The sequence below is a fragment of the Delphinus delphis genome, chromosome 16 (assembly GCF_949987515.2).
Source record: "Delphinus delphis chromosome 16, mDelDel1.2, whole genome shotgun sequence".
NCBI lineage: Eukaryota > Metazoa > Chordata > Mammalia > Artiodactyla > Delphinidae > Delphinus > Delphinus delphis.
This window is the reverse complement of record NC_082698.1, coordinates 50,407,135-50,429,043: the sequence shown is the minus strand read 5'-3', so window position 1 is coordinate 50,429,043 and position 21,909 is coordinate 50,407,135. Positions and strand designations below refer to the sequence as shown.

At 36.4% G+C, this 21,909-nt stretch overlaps 1 protein-coding gene across 4 annotated transcripts in view; it reads left to right on the top strand.

Annotated features, from left to right (window-relative positions):
• Nucleotides 1–21,909, top strand: part of CCSER2 (coiled-coil serine rich protein 2) — a 162,448-nt gene that overhangs the window by 34,315 nt on the left and 106,224 nt on the right. For all 4 annotated transcript variants that reach the window (XM_060034671.1, XM_060034672.1, XM_060034674.1 and 1 more), the window contains exons 2-3: nucleotides 264–1,719; nucleotides 2,861–3,057. In XM_060034671.1, the coding sequence (XP_059890654.1) occupies nucleotides 303–1,719; nucleotides 2,861–3,057 (1,614 nt within the window). In that variant the 5' untranslated portion in view covers nucleotides 264–302. The remainder of the gene's footprint in view (nucleotides 1–263; nucleotides 1,720–2,860; nucleotides 3,058–21,909) is intronic.

Sequence of the window (21,909 nt, the reverse complement as noted above, 5' to 3'; positions counted from 1 at the left end):
AATTTGATAGTCTAATTTTATTATTTCTGGATTTTGCTATCATCATCCATAGCCCAAGTTAATAAAAGGGTTTACAAAAATGTTTATTTTCTTCTAACATGAAGTTATTAATTAGTGTAATCAGTATTTATTAAGAGTTCTGTAGGAATTATGAGTAACTTGGTTTTTGCTGCATTTATTTAAGAATATGCATTCATATTATGTAATAATCCATGTAATTATCCTTATTTAGAAATGTTTAATCTGCTTTTTTGTCTCCTCAGATTTTGTCAAATTTTAAGAACAAATGCACCATATAGCTCATGGAAGAAAAAACACAAATCAAGACTTTTTTGGGTTCCAAGTTGCCAAAGTATGGAACAAAACCTGTAAGAAGTACACTGCAGCCAATGCCAAATGGAAAACCTGTTAATTTATTGGGAACTTCCAAGAGTAGCAATGCCAAAAGTTACATCAAAAATAATGGCTCTGATTGTTCATTGTCCCATTCATTTAATTGGAGAACGGCAAATAAATACCAGTTTAGTGCACAAAGTCCTGAAGAGCCTAACGGTACTCAGACTTCACATGATAAAGAAATTGATCCTGAAAAACATGCACCTGCTCAAGGAATGTTTGATAAAAATGGGATGAAGGGAGGTTTGAAAAGTATTTCTTTACTCACATCAAAGTTAGCAAAGACATCTACTATGTTTGTGTCATCTGCAGAAGAGTTAAACCAAAAGTCTTTGTCTGGACCGTCTAATTTGGGTAAATTCACCAAAGGCACATTATTAGGAAGGACTTCATATGCTTCAGTCAGTGCTCCAAAGTCGCAGTTGAATGGATTTTATGGAAACCGATCAGCTGGTAGCATCCAAAGGCCTAGAGCAAACTCCTGTGCCACCAGAAGCAGTTCTGGAGAAAGCTTAGCACAATCCCTAGATAATATTAAATCTCTTGCTTGTGAAAAAATGGTTAGGTCACAGAGTTTTTCACATTCCATTCAGAATTCATTCCTTCCACCTTCATCTATAACCAGATCACATTCCTTCAATAGAGCTGCAGATCTTACAAAGCCTTATCAGAATCAACAGCTACCCATTAGAGTGCCTCTGAGGTCAAGTATGCTAGCAAGAAATTCTCGGCAGTCAGAAGTACTCAATGGGAATGAACATTTAAGGTATGGATTTAATAGGCCTTATGCTGCTGGTGGAAAGAAGTTGGCCTTACCAAATGGCCCGGGTGTAACTTCCACTTTGGGTTATAGGATGGTTCATCCCTCTCTACTGAAATCTGGCCGATCTCCATTTTCTGGGACTATCACAGTTGATGGTAATAAAAATTCACCGGCTGACACATGTATAGAGGAAGATGCTGCACTTGTGGCTAAGGACAGAGCTAAGGATAAGGACCAAGAACTAATTGAAAATGATAGTTATATAACAGAAAATGACCAGACCATGAAACATGATACTAAAATTAGATACCTGGGTGATGATGTGGATGACATTTCATTGTCTTCTCTGTCATCTTCTGATAAGAATGATTTAAGTGAAGACTTCAGTGATGATTTTATAGATATAGAAGATTCCAACAGAACTAGAGTAACTCCAGAAGAAATTTCTCTCAAAGAAGAAAAGTGTGAAAATGAACCACCAAAGGATATATTTGATTCCCCCAAGGAAAATGAAAAATCCTTCAGTAAAACTGATGAGTGGATAGATATAAGTGTCTCTGGTAAATATTAATGTCCTTAATTTTTTTTGCTTTCTCCTAGATAATAGAACTGAATTTCCACTTAGGATTATCTTCTGATTAATACCAGGATACTAACAATTTCATGGAAGGATGGATCTAGACAAAATTGGAATGGGGCAACATTTACCTTCCTTGTGACTTTTGTCCCTTGTTCTATTTTTCATGCTAAAACAACATCCATAAAAATATTCATTCCCTTATGGTATTTTACCTTTGCTCTTCTTTGTCACACGCAGGCTTATTCCTGCTTGCTTCAAAATTATTTTTTTTCCCTGCTTCCTCCAATCAGTGGCAGCCTGTTTTAAACTATCTCTTCCTTTAGGGTAGTAGATCACTACTATTTGTTAAGAGTAAAGCTGTACCAAAGGGTAAATGGACTAATATAGGTTATGTCCAATCTAATGAATTTTTTTATCCTAGGCAATTTTCATTTTTTTAAAGGAAGAGTTAGATTTCTTGCTTAGTAGACTTAATAGTTAAACTTTCAGAGGAGCTTAATTCTTTTAATTGAGAGTGAGATAGCACCTGTTAAACATTTCTTCTTATACTTGGTAATCCTGGTGCTAAATACTGGAGAAAATTTATCTCTGTGCCCATCTGGCCTGAAAAAGGAACAAACTGACGGTTTGGGTATAGGCATGTAATCTGGTTGAAGGACTAGGCCATCCCTGGAGATATGCATACACCCTTGACTGCCTGAGGGTCTTCTAGTTAGGAGTGACTGCTGGAGCAAGTTATTTCCTTATAAGGAGTCAACTGCAAGGTTAAATGATATACACAGAGTAAAGACTTTCCTGGGCAGTGCTTAAAAATAAATATCTTAGGAAATATTCAAAGAATATGAGGCTTTATGTACATTTCTAGAAATGTTGCAGAAGTGAAAGATGGCTCAATGAATTTTCTTTATTGGGAAATATTTCAGTAGTTTATTTTTAAGATTTTGCATCTTGATTTTTTTATTGTTTAGATTTAGAAGATTCTAGTTATGAATACTTTTTTGCCAACTTTTTTGCTATAATATATCAAATTATTAAATCTTATATTTTTTGAACCTGAGAAATAATTATATTTTTATGAATTAATAACTTATTTTTCCTCTCTTTTAAAAAATCAACTGAAGACAGGAGTGAATGTTCAAAACATGCTTCTGGAAACAACTTGATTTCACCAGATACAGATTACAGAGCTGGTTCTTCATTTGAACTCTCTCCATCTGATAGCTCTGATGGAACGTACATGTGGGATGAAGAGGGCTTGGAGCCCATTGGAAATGTCCACCCAGTTGGGAGCTATGAGTCCTCTGAGATGAACAGCATAGTATGTATGGATTTATATACCATTTTGGAACATTTTGTTTACTTTGCTATAGAGAGACTTGGGATATTGATTGGATTTTTTAAGTTTATGAACTAACTTTCCTAGTTTGAGAAATGGGAATTCATATCTCTTAAAGGCCTACAAAACATCTGGTCTTAATACATAATAAAGCATATATTTGTATAATATAGCACGAGTTAAATATGTTCTCATACACATTCATAATATAGTTGACCCTTGAATAACATGGGTTCGAACTACGAGGGTCCACTTATATATGAATCTTTTTCAATAGTAAAAATACTACAGTACTACACAGTCTGTGGTTGGTTGAATTTGCGGATGCGGAAATGCGGGTATGGAGGAACAGTGTATATATAGAGGGCCGATTGTAAGTTAAATGTGGATTTTCAACAGTGCAGAGGGTCAGCACCTCTAACCTCATGTTTTTCAAAGGTCAGCTGTATGTACATAAATACACACACATATTCATATGGACACCCTGTACTGTTCAGGTTAAGCTAGGTTAGTGGTTCTCAGTAGGGGAAGGCAATGTCTGGAGACATTTTTGGTTGTCACATTGAGGGATGCTGCTGGCAACTAATGGGTACACACCGGGATACTGCTTAACATCCTGTAATGCACAGGATAGCACCCACAACAAAGATTTATCCAGCCCAAGATGTAAATAGTGCTGCTGATGAGAAATCCTGGGCTAGGCTGTGCTGAGGTAACATTCTCAGTGCCAACTCTCAGTGACTTAACACAATAAAAGTTTATTTTTTACCCTTAAAATGTCTATTGTAGGTCTGGACAACTCTCTAGGGCAACTGTCTTCAGTGTTCCAAGCTGCTTTGATCTTGGGGCTCTTTTGAGACCCTTTGTCACTCTGGTAACGAGGTTCTCACACATGCAGTTACTGGCAGAGGGTCTCACACATGCAGTTACTGCTGTGGCCTGCAGGTGGCATATGGCACTTTTACTCACAACATACTGACTGGAACTAATCTTATGTACTGAGTGGGCAGGAAGTGTAATTTTCCTGTGTGCCTGGTAGGCGAGGGCACCAGATATGAATGAGCACTAGAGGACCTACCATATATTTATACATGCATATTTTAAGAAAAATTGCAAGTAATGTGGATTATATGCCATGTGAGTAAAGTATAGTTGGTGTGATTAAAGTTACTCCCTGTAGTTACTGAGTATATAAAATCAATTTTCCAGTAGTTGTATGGGAAAATTGGTAGTCTTTGTGGTATATTAAATTCCAGGTAGACTTCAGGTGATGTAATTTTCACAGGTTTATTCATATAAACCTGTGACTTGGAAAAAAATAAATGTTACCAGAGGCTTGTTAAATTGCACAGACATGGAGAGGACACGTACTTAATTTAGAGGCAACATCTCTTATTTCGTTAGATAAAGGAAGTTCAGAAAAGATTACGGTTTAGGGCCTTATGTGCTCTCTTACTAGAACTTTTTAAGCGAATATGATTGAAGTTGAAATGACCATTGTGTCCAGTAGATGGCAGCAGTCAGCTGCCTAGTACCTGACATTTTTCAGACAGTTCACTGTTCTTGTAACATAAATGATGAAATAGCCTCTGGAAGACTTCAGTACACATCTGAATTGACCATTAGTCTCTAAGATCCATGAATTTCCTCCTTGATTATTTGGCTTGTGTATATGGGATGGGAGACTACAAAAGTGTTCATTCTGTGCTTTGGAACGGAATGGTGTCTGTGTGTCATTCTCTTCGGATCTAAGAAGATAGTCTGAGAAAGGATGGCGAATTGATGGTAAAAGTTGAAAAGAGTGTGTTAAGATCTACTGTGATAGTAGATTTACCATTTATGTTCTAAAATTCTATCAACTGTTTGCTTTTTTCTATTTTAAATTAATTTTGTTACATGTGTACCTGTTTAGAATTGTTTCCTTGGTGAATTGGACTTTCAGTCATTGTTTAGTGAACCTCTCTAAGCCTCATTATGCTTTTTGTCTTAAGGCCTCTTTTTTTTCAGAATTAGTATACTTTACCAGTTTTATTTATATATTTTCTATCCTTTCACTATCAGCTCTTTTGATATATAATAGGTTATTATTTTTTAAAAAATACTATGTGGGCTTCCCTGGTGGCGCAGTGGTTGAGAATCCGCCTGCCAATGCAGGGGAGACGGGTTCGTGCCCCGGTCCGGGAAGATCCCATGTGCCGCGGAGCGGCTGAGCCCGTGAGCCGTGGCCACTGAGCCTGCGCGTCCGGAGCCTGTACTCTGCAACGGGAGAGGCCACAGCAGTGAGAGGCCCGCGTACCGCAAAAACATTTAAAATAAATAAATAAATAAATAATACAGTCTGTCTTTTGTTTTTAACTGGTGAGTTTGGTCCTTTATGTTTGCATTTATTGATATACTTGGAATTAACTCTGTTATCTTATATTTTTATTTAAATTATCTCACTTTTTCTGTTTCTTCTTTCTCCTTTTTCTAAAATAGTATATCTAACTTACCCCAAAAGAACTTTAGCCTGTTCTCATTTTCCTTTGTCTCTCCATTGCCTCCTTTGTCTCACCAAAGACATTTCCTAATCTTCTCCACAAGCACCACTATGGTTGTTCTTTACAACAGTGCTCATTCCGGTCCAGGTTGAGGTTAGGAGCCTTCACTAGAATGTGAGTCAGCTGTGTCCACAACTAACAGTTTAGTTGAAATCCATTGTTTAGTTCAGCTGACTTTCTCTTTGAAGAAAGCAGTGTGTTGATGCAGTCTGGTGCAAGCTCCTTATCTTGTCATAGGTCCTCACAGTTTGTAGACGGACTACTTTGCATAGCACTTGTCTAGAATCTAGGCTTTTTTTTTTTTGCTTAAATATTGACAGTGGTTTGTTGAGGTATAATTTAAATACAATAAAATGTACAAGTCTTTTGCATATAGCATAGGGAATTTTGAAAATGTGTATACTTGTTTAACAATCATCCACATTTATGATATAGAATATTTCCAGCACACCAGAATATTTCTTGTGCTCTTCAGTCATTCTGTTACCCCACCCCAGGAGCAACCACTGTTCTGATTTCTATTGCTGTAGCTTAGTTTTGCCTATTCCTGAATTCAATATGAGTAGAATTATAGACATGTGTTATTTATATCTGGCTTCTTCCAGTAAATGTTATATGCATATTTGTTAGTTGTTTGCTCATTCTTCTTGTTACATAACAATCCATTGTGTGAATATATTATAAGTTATTTTATTCTGCTATTGGTGGACATTTAGATTGTATCTGGTTTTGGGCTACTGCTTCTGCTGTGAAGATTTTGCAACATGTTTTTTGGTGAACATTTATGCATTTCTGTTCACAAAATATGTAGGAGAGGAATTGCTGGATTATAGTGTATACTTATGTCTATAGCTTTAGATGCTTTCAGTTTTCCAAAGTGGTTGTATCCGTTTAAACTCTCACTAGCAGTAAATAAGCATTCCCGAAATTCCACTTTCTAGTTTATACTTTATGTTGTCTGTTTTTTTTTTGCATTTTTGCTATTCTGGTGGGGGTATAGTAGTATTGCATTGAGATTTTTGTCCTGTGGTTTGTGGTAACTACTTGTTTGCCATTAGTATATACTCTTCTGTGAAGTGCCTTCTGTTGGGCTTTATGTATTTTTTCTTAATTGTTTTGTAAAAATCCTTTATATATTTTGGATATAAATTTTATATATATACACACATATACACATATGTGTATACATTTTTATATATATGGATTGCTTTTAAAACCTTTTAATAGTGTCTTTTGATGAGTAGAATTTAACAATTTAACATTTTTCGTTTATTATTAGCACTTTTTGCACTGTGAGAATTTTTTGTCTACTCTAAAGTTATGAAGGTATATTCCAATGTTTTTTTTTTTTTTTTGGCGGTATGGAGGCCTCTCCCGCTGTGGAGCACAGGCTCCAGACGTGCAGGCTCAGCGGCCATGGCTCACAGGACCAGCCGCTCCGCGGCATGTGGGATCTTCCTGGACCGGGGCATGAACCCGTGTTCCCTGCATCGGCAGGTGGACTCTCAACCACTGCGCCACCAGGGAAGCCCCCAATGTTTATTTTTAAAAGCTTTGTTTTTTAACCTTTCATAGTAAGGTCTACAAGCCATCTGGGAATTATTTATGTGCATGATATGAGGTAGAGGTCAAGATTAATTTTTTTTTCTTTTTTTTGGAAAAGTCATATTTTTCCTACTCTACTGCAGGGTTTTCTTTGTCCTAAGTTAGTAATTGTATCTATGTATTTCTTGCCTCTCTTTTAGTTCATTGGTTTCTTTGTTTATCCTTGTGTCAGTGCTACACTGCTTTAATTGTTGTAGCTTTAAAATAAGTATTGACATCTGGTAGTGTAAGTCTTCTAGTTTTGTTCTTTTCCAAGGTTTCCCTAGTTGGCTTTTTGTAATCTATTTAAATGTTAGAATGAGTTTGTCAGTTTCTACAAAGAACCTATAGGAATTTTGAATGGGATTGCATTGAATTTATAGACCAATTTGGGGAGAAATGACATATTTACTATAGTGAGTCTTCTACTTTATGGGTATGGTCTGCTCCTCCATTTATTTGGGACTTTAAGAAATATTTATTGCTAACATTTTGTACTTTTCTGTAAAATTTTATGCATATTTGCATTATTTTTAGGTATTTGATTTGGTTGCTATAAATGGTACCACTTTAAAAATTTTATTTCCTGATTTTTATATTTTGACCTGTTTTTTCAGTGACCTTGGTAAATCCACTTACTAGTTTTGATAATTTGCCTGTGAATGTTTTTGGAATTTCTACATATACTATACAGTGATACCATTTGCAAAGGCTCAACATCCCTCCTAACCCCCCCTCCCACCCCACCCTTTATTGCACTGGTTAGAACCTCCAACATAATGTTGAATTGAAATGGTGATAGAATTTTAGGAAAATTTTAATAGCTCACCATTAATATTTGTGTGTGTGGATATTTGTGTGTGGGGGGGGGTTGTAGATATTTTTCATCAGATTAAAGAAGTTCCCTTTTACTTTATTTGCTGAATTTTTGTTGTGAGTGAATGTTAATTTTGTTATCAAACACTTTCTCTACATTTATTGAAATGATTAAATTATTATTATTATTTCTGTTAGTGTGGTAGATTGCATTTCTTTTTTTTTTTTTTTTGGGCCGTGCTGTGCCGCTTGCAGGATCTTAGTTCCCCGACCAGGGACTGAACCCATGCCCCCTGCAGTGGAAGTGTGGAGTCTTAACCACTGTACTGCCAGGGAATTCCCTAGATTGTATTTATTGATTTGCAAATATTAAACCACCTTTCCATCCCTGAAATAGATTTACTTGGCACTTGAGTGTGATGTACTATCCTCTTATAATAATAAATGTTGTTTAACATTTATTATAAACTTGATTTCCTAATATTGAATATATATTTATGTTCTTTTTTTTGCATTTATGTTCATGAGCAGGATTGCTTTGTAATTTTCCTCTTTTTTTGCGGGGGAGGGGTATTCTTGTGGTGGTCTGGTATAAGGGTTATGTTGGCTTTATAAATGGGTTGAAAAGTGTTACTTTTTTTTTTTTTCCTTTGAAGAGTTTATGTACAATTCATGTGGCTTCTTCCTTAAATGTTTAAAAGAATTCACCAATGAAACCTTTTGGACCTGGAGTTTTCTTTGGGAAAAGAATTTTAAGAACAGATTTAATTTTTAAAATAGATGTTGGCCCATTAAGGTTTATATATATATTTCTTCTTGTGTTGGTTTTGAGAACTTGTCCATTTCATCTAAGATGTCATTTGTTGGTGAAGGTTGTTCAGGATTATCTTATTTTTTTTTAAACATCCTTATGGTCTTGTAGTGATGTTCACTTTTTCTTTCCTGATTACTGATTCCTGCTAATTCATTCATTAGCACCCTAGTAGCAAATATAAAAATGAGTTTCTTCTAATGTGTCTTACTTTAAAACAATGAATTCTAAACCATGTTATATAGGCCATCTTTTTCTTTAACCTTTAATGCATTTATGTATCTGTGGATAATACATGATATTGTTTTGTATGTCTGTTTTACAACTTATATAAGTGATACATGATGTTCTGTGATTTTTTTTTTTACTCAGTTTTATGTCTTTGAGGTACATGTGTATTTATATTATAGGTCTATTTCATTTATTTTTACTACTGTATAATATCATTTAAATATACCATTCTTTTGCTCTCCGTTCCTCTGCTAATGGACATTCAAGTTATTCCTCACTGATAATATCAAGATAGTGCAGCAGTGAACATTCTTACTCATGTTTCTTTGATCTTATACGTCAGAATTTCTCTAGGATATAAACCTAGGGATAGCATCACTGGATCAGAGGATCTGTGGATATTCAGCTTTACCAGATGCTGCCAAATATCTTCCTAAAATGGTTCTACTAATTTATACTTTGCAGCAGTGAATGAAAATTTCTCTTGCTCCTCATCTTAGCCCACTTGCTATTATCTAACTTTAAAATTTTAGCCAGTCTGTTGAGTGTGAAATGATACTCATTTTAATTTGCATCTATATCACTATTAATTTTATAATTTTTTCATATATTTACTGGTTGGTTTCCTTTTCTGTGTATTACTTATTTACTGATTTTTCTACTGAGTTGTTTGTCTTTTTCTTATTGATAAGAAAAAGTTTCTTGTGTGGTCTGAATTTAATTCTTGTTAAATGTGTCACAAATATCTTCTCTCAGCCATTGGCTTCTGACTTTTTTTGTTGCCTTTACCATGTATAGTTTTAAATTTTCATGTAATTAAATTTAGTGATGTTTTTCTTTATGGTTTTTACTGTGTGTGTGTGTGTGTGTGTGTGTGTGTGTGTGTGTGTGTGTGTGTAATAAAGACAAGAGCCAGGGCTCTGAGACAGGTTAGATTAAAAATCCCGTCACTGTCATGTACTAGTTGTATATCTTTGGATTCTCTGTTCCTTTTTTTTTTTTTAATAAAATGGAGATAATAACAGTATATATCTACAGGGCTGATATTAGGAAGTACATGCGTGAATGTTTTAACAGCTATGTGATAATGGTTGTTGAGTATTTTGAGTGTCATCTCGGACCACCCCCTGGAATTGCTGTGAACCTTAAGTAAGGTCATACATATAAAATACTTAATGCCAGGGAAATAGCAAGAGCTCAACAAATGTTAGCCATTTATTATTTTCCTGTTGTCTTCATTTTTTTACATTTAAGACTTTAATCCATCTGAAGTTGGTATGAGGCATAATAATTTACCCTCAGTAATATTCTTTCATAATATACTTGCTGTGCAAAAAAGACTTAACACAGCAGGCCTGAGATTGCCTATTCCTTAGCTGGCCCTTTGCTGGTAAACAGTTCCCTTACTGTGATACAAAACTTTCCCTAAGTGATAAAGAGTGGTTCACTGTGCCTCAACTGTGCATGTGGTTTATGCTGTGTACCTGCTTTCCTTCTGGGGTTCTGGAGTTTTGGTTATGTCCTAGGCAGAGGGTGCCCATGTCACCAGCCCTCAATAAAAACAACCGAATTTCTTAGGAACATCTGTAATAGACAACACTTTTCATGTGTTGTTACAACTTGTTGCTTGAGGAATTAAGCACACGCTGCGATTCCACTGGGAGAGGACTCTTGGAAGCTTATACATTGTTTCTTCAACTTCGTCCCATGTGCCTTTTCCTTTTTTTTTTTTTTTTTTGAGGTACGTGGGCCTCTCACTGTTGTGGCCTCTCCTGTTGTGGAGCACAGGCTCTGGACGCGCAGGCTCAGCAGCCATAGCTCACGGTCCCAGCCGCTCCGTGGCACGTGGGATCTTCCCGGACCCTTCCACGGGCATGAACCCGTGTTCCCAGCATCAACAGGCAGACTCTCAACCACTGCGCCACCAGGGAAGCCCCAACCTTTTCCTTTTTTTATTTTGTTTCGTGTCCTTGTGCTGGAACAAATCTTAGCTGTGAATATCTATGACTGCTGAGTCCTGTGAGTCCTTCTTGTGAACCATCTAACCTGGGGGTGGTCTTGAGGACTCTGACATAGGTACTGATTTGAAGTTATCTTTGTTTGCTGCAGTAAGTATATTTTTAATTTATCATCTTTTGTATTTTTATAATAATCCTTTGAAGTAGCTATCGACCAGTTACTAACTCTTGCTTCAGATTTGGATGAGTTTAGATGCGTTGAGTAAACTGATATTGATAGGTTGGGAACTAGCTTGCTGACTGTTGTACTCTCGGTCCGGTATTCTTCTTTTTCAGCCTTCTATCTACTCAGGATAACTGAGCATTTTAAAACTCAGGAAACTTTTAGTCGACATTTAACTTTTTTGAACATGAAATACAGCATTTTTTTTGTTAGTAAATATTGTCCGAATCATAGTGTATGTGAACAATTAGAGGCAAAAACATTTTCGCTGTTGTACAGCGAATCGCAACCCTCTTTGCTGTGGTGCTGTGACCAATATAAGAGCTTTCATTGCAGAGGAATTGAATTACAATGTCACAATGACTGATTTCCTAACACTGATATATTTAGGGATTGATAATTTTAAATCATCACATGGAGTGCTTTTATTTTTGGAAGGATTTTTATGGAAGGCTAAAGAAGTGGTTGAACCAGATTTTCCCTGAAAGTGTCTAGCTTTATTTTTCTATTTTATCAGCCTTGACTTATGTTCACATAGTAGGCAGGTTTAACCTTATCATTTAAATAGAACCTTTTTTACTTTGAAATGTAGATTCAAATTCTTGCTTGAATGCTTTTGACACATCAGTAAGTAGTTATGCCTCATGATGCTAACACGTTTTATTACACATTTTTTTCCTGTGTTTTACTAAGGGAAGAGCTGGCTAGATTTGGGTTTCTACCTTCGTGGCTGATGTTGCTAGACTTTATTGAGACTTAAATGTATGCCGAATATCTTAATATTCTTAGCAGTAATTTATGTGGGAATAGGACTCCCATAGGTTTTTTTGCACTGAATTTTGGAATTTCCTGTGGTCTAGAAATGTAGCAGAGGAATACTAGAATATCAAATTTGGTTTTTATTTTTCGTATTTAGTTTTATTGGCTTTAATTTCTGTTTCCTGTTTCTTTGGGGTATATTAACAGGAACCAGCAAGCTACAGCCTTGAGGCTGCCCACACTTTTTTTTTTTTTTGTGGTACACGGGCCTCTTACTGTTGTGGCCTCTCCCGTTGCGGAGCACAGGCTCCGGACACGCAGGCTCAGGCTCAGCGGCCATGGCTCACGGGCCTAGCCGCTCCGTGGCGTGTGGGATCCTCCCAGACAGGGGCATGAACCCGTGTCCCCAGCATCGGCAGGCGGACTCTCAACCACTGTGCCACCAGGGAAGCCCCACCCATTTTTGTAAGTAAATTTACGTATATGTAAAGTTTAATTTACATGTAGTCTGTGGCTGCTTTCATGCTACTGTGGCACTATTAAGTAGTTACAACAGAGACTATTGTACACAAACCTAAATATTTACTATCTGGGCTTTGAGAAGACGTTTGCTGACCCCTACATTAGAACACTGCAGATAATTTTAAAGATTCAGGAGTTAACTTTTTAGACCAATGAAAAGTCTATGGAATATTTTTAAGCATTTAATTTTCTCTTTGTTGTCATTGCTACGCCGTTCTTCCTCTGACCCCCAGTGGAAGGTATCCATCAATTCATTTAACATATTTGAGTGACCATCATGTGCAGAGCACTGAGGATACAGTGATCAAGACAGCTGTAGGATCTGTTTTCGTGCTTATATTCTATTAAGGCACATGTAGTTGAAATATTTAGCTAACTCATTATCTTCAATCGATATGTGGAGAAGGTGCTACAAAGGAGAATTACAAAGTGTGAAAGTGTATTATTGGAAAACCTGGTCTGGTGTGAGTGTAAGGTAAGGCTGTTTCAGGAAATGATGTTTAGGCTTAGTTGGCCCAGGGATACAGTAGGTAAAAAGGGTATATGTAATTGGAAGAATGTCAGGTGTTTTAGTAAACGGCATATGGAAATGCCTTGAAGTAGGAAGGGATCATGGAGTGTTTGGGGAAATATGAGAAGGCCAGTATGGCCTGAGCACTGACACAGAGGGGAGGAGTGGCAGGAGAGAGGAGGCTATTAGTATAGAGCTTTTATGGAGCACAAAGGGTTTGAATCTTTATCCTAAAAACTGAAGGGGAGTTGTTGGAGGATTTTAAGCTGGAAAGGAACATAATTTGATTCACATTTTAAAAACGCTCTGTATAAAGATTGAATTAGGGGGCTTCCCTGGTGGCGCAGTGGTTAAGAATCTGTCTGCCAATGCAGGGGACACGGGTTCAAGCCCTGGTCCGGGAAGGTCCCACATGCCGTGGAGCACCTGGGCCCGTGCACCACAGCTGCTGGGCCTATGCTCTGGAGTCCGCAGGTCACAACTGCTGAGGCCTGTGCGCCTGGAGCCCGTGCCCCACAACAGGAGAGACCACTGCAATGGGAGGCCCGTGCACCGCAACAAGAGTAGCCACAACTAGAGAGAGCCTGCGCACAGCCAAAAATGTAAATAAATAAATTAAAAAAAAAAAAAAGACAGAGTTAGAAGAGAGAGAGAAAGTATGCTGGAAGCTGTCATTCAAGTGAGGGGTGGTAGTGGCTTGGGCTAAAGTGACGGCAGAGTGAAGATGTAGTGGGGTCAGCAATTTTGAAAACGGGTTTAGAGGGTACAGCTGATGAAATTCAGTTACTCATTGACGGTAGGGGAGAAAAGTGTCACCTCCTCCCGTTTAGAAGTTACGATTAGTACTGTTGCTCTCATTCATTTTGCCAGAATCATCCTAAATTATCAGTTTGACTTCTTATTTTCCTGATGATTTTCCCATTCCTTATAATGTCAAATGTAAACTCCTTGACTGGCTCTCCATGGTCTGTGCTCACTTTATATAGGTCTGTCTAGTTGCATTTAATCTCCAGTTCCTACTACATGTCTTGAATATAGTTGATATTTCTCTCTCTCATCATTCTTTTAGATTTCTGGCACTAAATAAAGACTCAATACATACTTTTTGAAATGGGTGCCATGATGACATGCCATTTAATTCAAAATAAATGGAAACCCTTAAACTAAATATAATGCTTAATATTATTCAGTATTTTTCCATACACATTGTGACATAATCTATTTACAAAGTAAGTTTCTAAGGTACCACGTGTCATAATGGCAAGTTGCAAGTAACTAAAAATGTGACATTAGCATAGGTGTAATAGTGGAGGGACAGCTTACAGAAAGTTGAGACCGTCCTGATATAGGTAAATGAAAATCTCAAACTGACATTAATATTTACAGTATGCTCTGATACAGAATACAGAACTTGAATGCATAGAAGGGATGTAATCCAACTCATTTAACTATTTTACAGATAAGGGGACGGAATGAGATGGGAAAACTAAATTTTTCTTAATTTCCTTTTTTTTAGCTAGACTAGTGAATTTCCCATGTCTATTTAATTACTAGCATAGCTTCTTTTTTGGGCTGTTAATGTAACTTTTAGGTTTAAAAACAAAGTTTAAATTTATCACACATGGTTGTTGTGACCCTTTAAACATAATGTTTTTCTTCACTCTATATTGTTTCTTGTAGATTAAATCTTTAATATGAAGTTCAATTCAGTAATTATTTATTGAGCTTCTGCTATGTCTCAGGCACACTGTTAAGTGCTGAAATTACTGAATATGTGTAAGGCTGTCTTTGTCCTTTATGAATTCAAAATAGTATAATTTTTAAATGATATCATGCATGCTGTGCTAGCATGTGCATGGTATACTAAGAGGAAGTGACATCTGAGTTGAGTTTTGAAAAATGGATACAAAGTTGACCAACTGGTCAAGGAAAAGGGAGGGTGAGCATTTTAGGCATAAAGAATAGCATGTACAGTGACCTGGAGGGATCACAAAATCGTGATGTGTGAGAGGAATATCTGCACACTAATAGTATAAAGTGTGAAGTAGAGAGAAATTAGAGATGAAGCTGTGGAATTAATAAAGTGGAAAGGAAGAAAAATCTTGTATCTCAAATCAGAAAGACAAGTGATGTTTACAAATCAGATTTTAGAATAAGACAGATATAATTTAAATATTATATCAATATCTCTATTTCAGATCTTTATACACACTTCCTGTCTATGTACTGGGACCATGACTATTTTTTTCTGAGCATTTTTTCGTTTTTCATAAAAATGGAATTATTGGACTGTCTAAACTCCTTCTGGGTCAAAGCCTGTGTTTCAGAGAAAAAGTTAGTGAATTTAAAAGTAGTTTGTCTTATGGTTACCAAGGGAGAAAAGGCAGGGGAGGGGTAAATTGGGAGATTGGGATTGACATATGTACACTACTATATGTAAAATAACTAATAAAAACCTACTGTATAGCACAGGGAACTCTACTCAGTACTCTGTAATAACCTATATGGGAAACGAATCTAAAAAAGAGTGGATATATGTATATGTATAACTGGTTCACTTTGCTGTACAGCAGAAACTAACACAACATTATAAATCAACTATACTCGGATAAAAATGAATTAAAAAAATAAAAGTAGTTTGTTAAAGAAAAAAAAAAAGAGTAATTAGTTCACTACCAGGTCCCTTTTACCTAGCATAGGACCTGGCATAGAGTAGATGCATAGTTAGTAATATTTATGAAGAAAATACTGAATTCTGTGAGTTGAATCAGATAGATGTTATAAACTAGTTATGGTTAGTGAGGACACTGAGGCTGAGGAGTTAAATGCCTTTTATGAATTTTAGGAGTTGTTGAAGTTGCTGTTCTAACCTAAATGATTAGTCACTTAAGTGTACCCCCATAGGAAACACCTTTATCAATTAAAGTAAGGTGTTTATATAGAATTCCTTTACCTTTAGTCTTGCAGACTCCATTCATTTCCACAGTTACTTTGGACAGTGCTTTATTCCCTTCACCTCCTTCAGTGAGGTTGTTTCATAAACTTAAAAAAAAATATGCATGCATTAAGATTTACTCTTTGTGCTATAAAGATCATTGAATTTTGACAAATGCTTAATGTCTTGTATAAAGAATAGTTTCACCATCCAAAAAATGTCCCCTATATTTTATGTGTTTATCCCTCCCTGCAGTGAACCCCTTGCAAACACTAATGTATAGACCATCTCTATAATTTTGTCTTTTTAAGAATGTCATATAATTGAAATCATACAGCACATAGCTTTTTCATATTGGTTTCTTTCATTTAGCAATATGAATTTAAGATACTTCCGGGTCTTTCTGTGGCTTGCTACCTCATTTCTTTTTATTGATGAATAATATTGCATTGTACCGCAGTTCGTTTATCCATTCAGCTATCAAAGGACATGTTGGTTGCTTCATTTTTGGCCATTATGAATAAAGCTGCTATAAATATTCACATGCAGGTATTTATGTGGACAGGTGTTTTCAACTCATTTGGGAAAATACCAAAGAGTGCAAATGCTCAATCACGTGGTGAGACTGTTTAGCCTTATAAGAAACTGCCAAACTGTTTTGCAAAGTAGCTGTACCATCTTGCATTTCCACTGGCAGTGAGTGAGAGTTCTAGGTCCTCTGTGTCCTCACCAGCAATTGGTATTGTCAGTGCTTTGTGTTTTAGGCATTCTAATAGGTGTATAGTGGTATCCTGTTATTGTTTTAAATTTGCAATTCCCTAATGACAAATGATGTTGAGCATCTTTTCATATGCTTGTCATCTGTATATCTTTAGGTGTCAGTTTGGATCTTTTGCCCATTTTAAAATTCATTTCTTACTGTTGAGTTTTAAGAGTTCTTTGTATATTTTGGATATGTCTTTTATCAGATATGTGTTTTGCATGTGTTTCCCAGCCTGTGCCTTGTCTTTTCATTCTCTTAAAAGTGTCCTTCACATATATACACTATCAAATGTAAAATAGATAGCTGGTGGGAAGCAGCCACATAGCATAGGGAGAGCAGCTTGGTGCTTTGTGTCTACCTAGAGGGGTGGGATAGGGAGGGTGGGAGGGAGACGAAAGAGGGAGGAGATATGGGGATATATGTATATGTATAGCTGATTCACTTTGTTATAAAGCAGAAACTAACACACCATTGTAAAGCAATTATACTCCAATAAACATGTTAAAAAAATAGTATCCTTTACAGACCAAACATTTTAATAAATTCCAACTTAATTTTTTCTTTCACAGATCAAGGTCATGTAGTTTTTCTACTTTGTTTTTCTACTTCAAGAAGTTTTATAGTATTGTATTTTACCTTTTGGTCTGTGATCCATATTGAGTTAATTTTTGTGTAACACCTATGTTTGAGTTAATTTTTTTGCATAAACTTTTGTCTAAGAATTCCAGCACTATTTGTTGAGAAGACTATCCTTTCTGCATTAAATTGCTGTTACTCTTTTGTCAGAATGAGTTGAGTGTATTTGTGTGGGTCTACTTTTGAGCTCTCTGTTCTTTTTTGTTGATCTACATGTCCTTTTGCCAGTCACATTCTGTCTTGATTACTGTCTTGTTATGTCTTATAGTAAGTCTTGTGTTGTATAATGAAGAATTCAGCTGGCTTTTGTTCCTAGTTTCTGCGTGGGAGCCTCTACATCTTTGGAATTTCCCAAGTGATAGAAGTGTTTTTGTTCACTGTGGGCCCTAATAATTTATGCTAACAGGGCGGCTCAAGGTCAGGGTAGTCCATGCAAGAAAAACCAAACATGTGATTAGAGGGTTGGGGTGTTGAGCCCTCTGCTATTAGTCTGATCTCTGGGGAGCAGGGGGAGTGGGCTGGACATTGAGTTCAGTCATGTGGCCAATGATTCAACCATGCATGCTTTTGTAATGAAACTACAATAAAAACTCTGGACACTGAATCTCAGGTGAACATCCCTAATTAACCATACTCTCTGCATACGTTGCTGATCCGTGTGCCAAGGAGGTGACCTGTTCTGACTCCATGGGGAGAGAACACAGAAGCTTTGCGTTTGTGACCATCCTAAGCTTTGCCCTGTGTGTCTCTTCTTTTGGTTTGTCCTGATTTATACCATTTTGGCTATAATACAACTTATCATGAAGTATATTGCTTTCCTGAGTTCTGTGAGTTGTTCTAGTGAATAACCTGAGGGAGTCACGGGAACCTCTGCATTTGTAGGCAGTTAGTAGGACATACAGGGCCTGGGAACCCCTGAGCTTTTTTGGCCAGTGATGTCTGAATTAATGTCAGTCTTGTGGAAGACTGTGCCCTTAACCTGTGAAGTTTGTCCTAACTCTGGATCATTAGTGTCAAAAGTCCTTGTAGTTGGTGTCAGAAAAAGTGGAATATGCTAGATAACCCTGCCTCACTGTAGCTTGTGGGAAGAGAAAGGATGAAAGGACTGGGGATGAAGAAATTTTGATTCTTGGATGGCTATCTAGTTACTCATGATATGAAACTGCAGCTGTGCTATGATCCATTACTAAAGGCAAAAGTTGTGGAATAGAATTTAGAAACGGTGGGAGACACAATCCCCAATGAGGTGGCTCACTGGTTACAGAAGGAAATGCAGAATAATAAGCAAACTAAATATATAATGTGTTGGCTATTGTTACTTATAATAGCTAAAGTGAAAGTAATATAGAGTGCTGGGGCTGATCCTGATGCTGGGCCAAGCTTAGATTTCAGTCAGTCTGATCTACCACCAATAACTTTAAAGCCACCCCTAATGAGAGAGATTATTCTAGGACAAAAGGCAGTACTGTTATGAACTCTGGTTACCAGGAAGGTGGTCCAGTTAGGGAGAAGGAAAACCCAAGAAACTACTGAAACCAAGGGTTATAGTGCCAAGGAGTAGTCTTATTTTGTGGATCTGTGTCAACTTCCTGAAGAACTTTTAGTAAAATGGATTGCGAGAGTGACTAATTTAGGGGTAGTATCTTTGGTTTTGAATGCTACAGAGTGGAAGAGAATGTTGGGTTGACATAGGACCCACAGCTCACTGTAGAACAATCACAGATGGCTGTCCATAGTAGGTTACCTGAGGGAGTGGGTAGCCTGGTGGACTGGATAAAACTTGCTGTAAAGTCTGTTTATCTGAGAAGAGAGACTGTATTTCTTCTATAAATGCCAAGTGGAACACCACAGATGAAGAGTCTGTGCACTTCATAGCAAGCCATGCTGGATTGACTTGATGCTTTTCATATGAAGGTTATTTATCTACTGAATATGCCCTATAACCAGGTCATGGTAACTCTTGTGATTAAGAGGGCCCCTTTTACATGGGCACCTCATGAAACAATACTGTTGTAAAACCAAGCAGCTGAGAAACGTTATTAGATTTGTTGTCTCAGTTTCCCTTATCGATGTTAAAGATGAAAAAAAAAGTCATTAAAAAGAAAAGGGAGGAAAACAGAAGGGGAGAGCTAAGGGATTCGTCCCATCAGGGGTCGATGTTTATGAGAAATATAGTGAATATATTGGACATTGATGAGGTTAAGACAAAGGTGTTAATGCAGCAGTGTTGAAGATTGAGTGTACCAATGGGAGCTAATGCTGGTTCTACAACTTTAAAGGGGCCTGAACAATACCACTGTATTTATCCCAGTTTGGAGGAATTTTAAAAGCTTAAAGGCAAAGGTAAAATTGAGAAACCTGACTTGGAATCACCTGGGACAGTGTTCTGGTAGATTAGTGAAAGTGAAGATTGACAGAAGGGATAGGGTCCCTTGGCTCTTAATTCTTCCCCTCTGGGGACCTAAGGCCTTATGTATGTGAGTGGGTAAAATGGTCACCAGGTGTAGAAGAGACCTTTCTGGGACTCCTTGACACAGACCCCCATGTACTTTGGTATCAAAACATGTTGACGAACATGTCTTAACTGGGGCCACTTTAGACTGAGAGAAAATAGTAATGCATTGGTTGATGGGATTAAGATGAAAGTTCAAGTGAAAGTTTAAACAGGCTTTATGTGAAGTAGTTGGTCTTCTTAGCTGAATGTTTTACGGAAAAGGATATTATACCCTATCTAGTATTGTGAAGCAAAACTGTTTGGTGAAATTTTAATAGAGGCTACTGTTAGGAATGCAAAGTTGATGGGACTATTGTCCTATGAAGGTCTGAGAATAATATTGTAATTTTCTGTAAGATGTTATGGAAAAACCCGAACAAACTTTTTGGCCAACCCAATAATTCCACCACCAACAATATAATTATTGAAAACAGCTTGAGGATTTTTTTTCTTTCTTTCTTTTTTTCTATTTGTAATAGTTTCTCTCTGAATGGTTATTCCATGAACTTGATACACAGGTTTGTGTATATTATTTTACTTTTGACTTTTAGGGATTCGTTTAAGCATTATTTGCAATAGTAGAATATTGGAAACAACACAAACACCCAAATAACATTCATATTACATAAGAATAGCATATTATAGAGGCTAAGGTAGGAGAAGGAGTATGAAAATACAGATATTTGTTTAAAAGTTTTAAATTAATTTTTTATTACTTCATTTTTTTTAGAAAAAGTAAGCAAATATGAATATATTTACCACCCCTCAGCTTCTAAACATATATATTATGCTTTTGCTATTACAACTAGTTCTTTAATAAATAGCCTTGTCTTTTTGCATTTTGGGGATAGATATATAGAATGGTGATATTGGATCAAAGGTTAAATGTACAAGTAATTTTCTTAGAAATTTGAGCAATATTTTTTAATTTTCAAAAGCTCTTTTTTATTCTTGAGTGAAATTTCATTCAACATAAAATTAACCATTTTAAAGCGAACATTTCAGTGGCATTTTGTATATTTGCAATACTGTGCAACCACTACCTCTGTCTAGTTCCAAAACATTTCATCACCCATAAGTAAAGATTGTACTCACTTAAGTAGTTACTCCCCATTCACCCCTCCCCAGCCTCTGGAAACCATCAATCTGCTCTCTGTCTGTATGAATTTACCTATTTTGGATATTTCATATGTGGAATTATACAACATGTGACCTTTTGTGCCCAGATCTTTTACTTAGCATAGTGTTTTTGTGGTTCTTCCACATTTTTGTAGCATGTATCAGGAGTCCATTCCTTTTTAAAGCTGAATAATAGTCCATCATATGTACATTCCATTCATCCATTAATGGACATAGGACATATGGGCAGTTTCTACCTTTTTGCTGTTGTGGATAGTGCTACTATGAACATGCATGTACATGTGTTTGTTTGAGTACCTGCTTTAAATTTTTGAGGTGTATATACCTTGGAGTGAAATTGCTGGATTATGTAGTAATTCTGTGTTTAACTTTTTGAAGAGCTGCTGAACCGTTTTTGTTTTGTTTTTAATTGCAGCTGAATCATTTTACATTCCCAATGTAAAATGTGTAAGTCTTATACAGCAATGTATAAGTCTTCCAGTTTTTCTACATACTTGATGACACTTATTTACTGTCTTTTTTTTTTTAAATAGTCAACCTACTGGATATTAAGTGATATTCCATTGCGGTTTTGATTTACATTTCCCAAATGAATAATAATGTTGAGCATCTTTTCATGTGCTTGTTGGATATTTGTATATCTTCTTCAGATAAAGTCTATGTAAGTCCTTTGCCCACTTAAAAAAATTGGATTTTTTGTGGTTTTATGTATCTTGGATACTAGAGTCTTATTAGATATGATTTGCAAATATTTTCTTTCATTCTGTAGGTTGTCTTTTCACTTTGTTGATAATGTCCTTTGATGCACAAAAGTTTTTAATTTTGATGAATCCAATTTAATTTTTTCTTTTATTACTTCTGCTTTTGATGTCATACCAAAGAATTTATTGCCAAATGCAAAGTCATGAAGA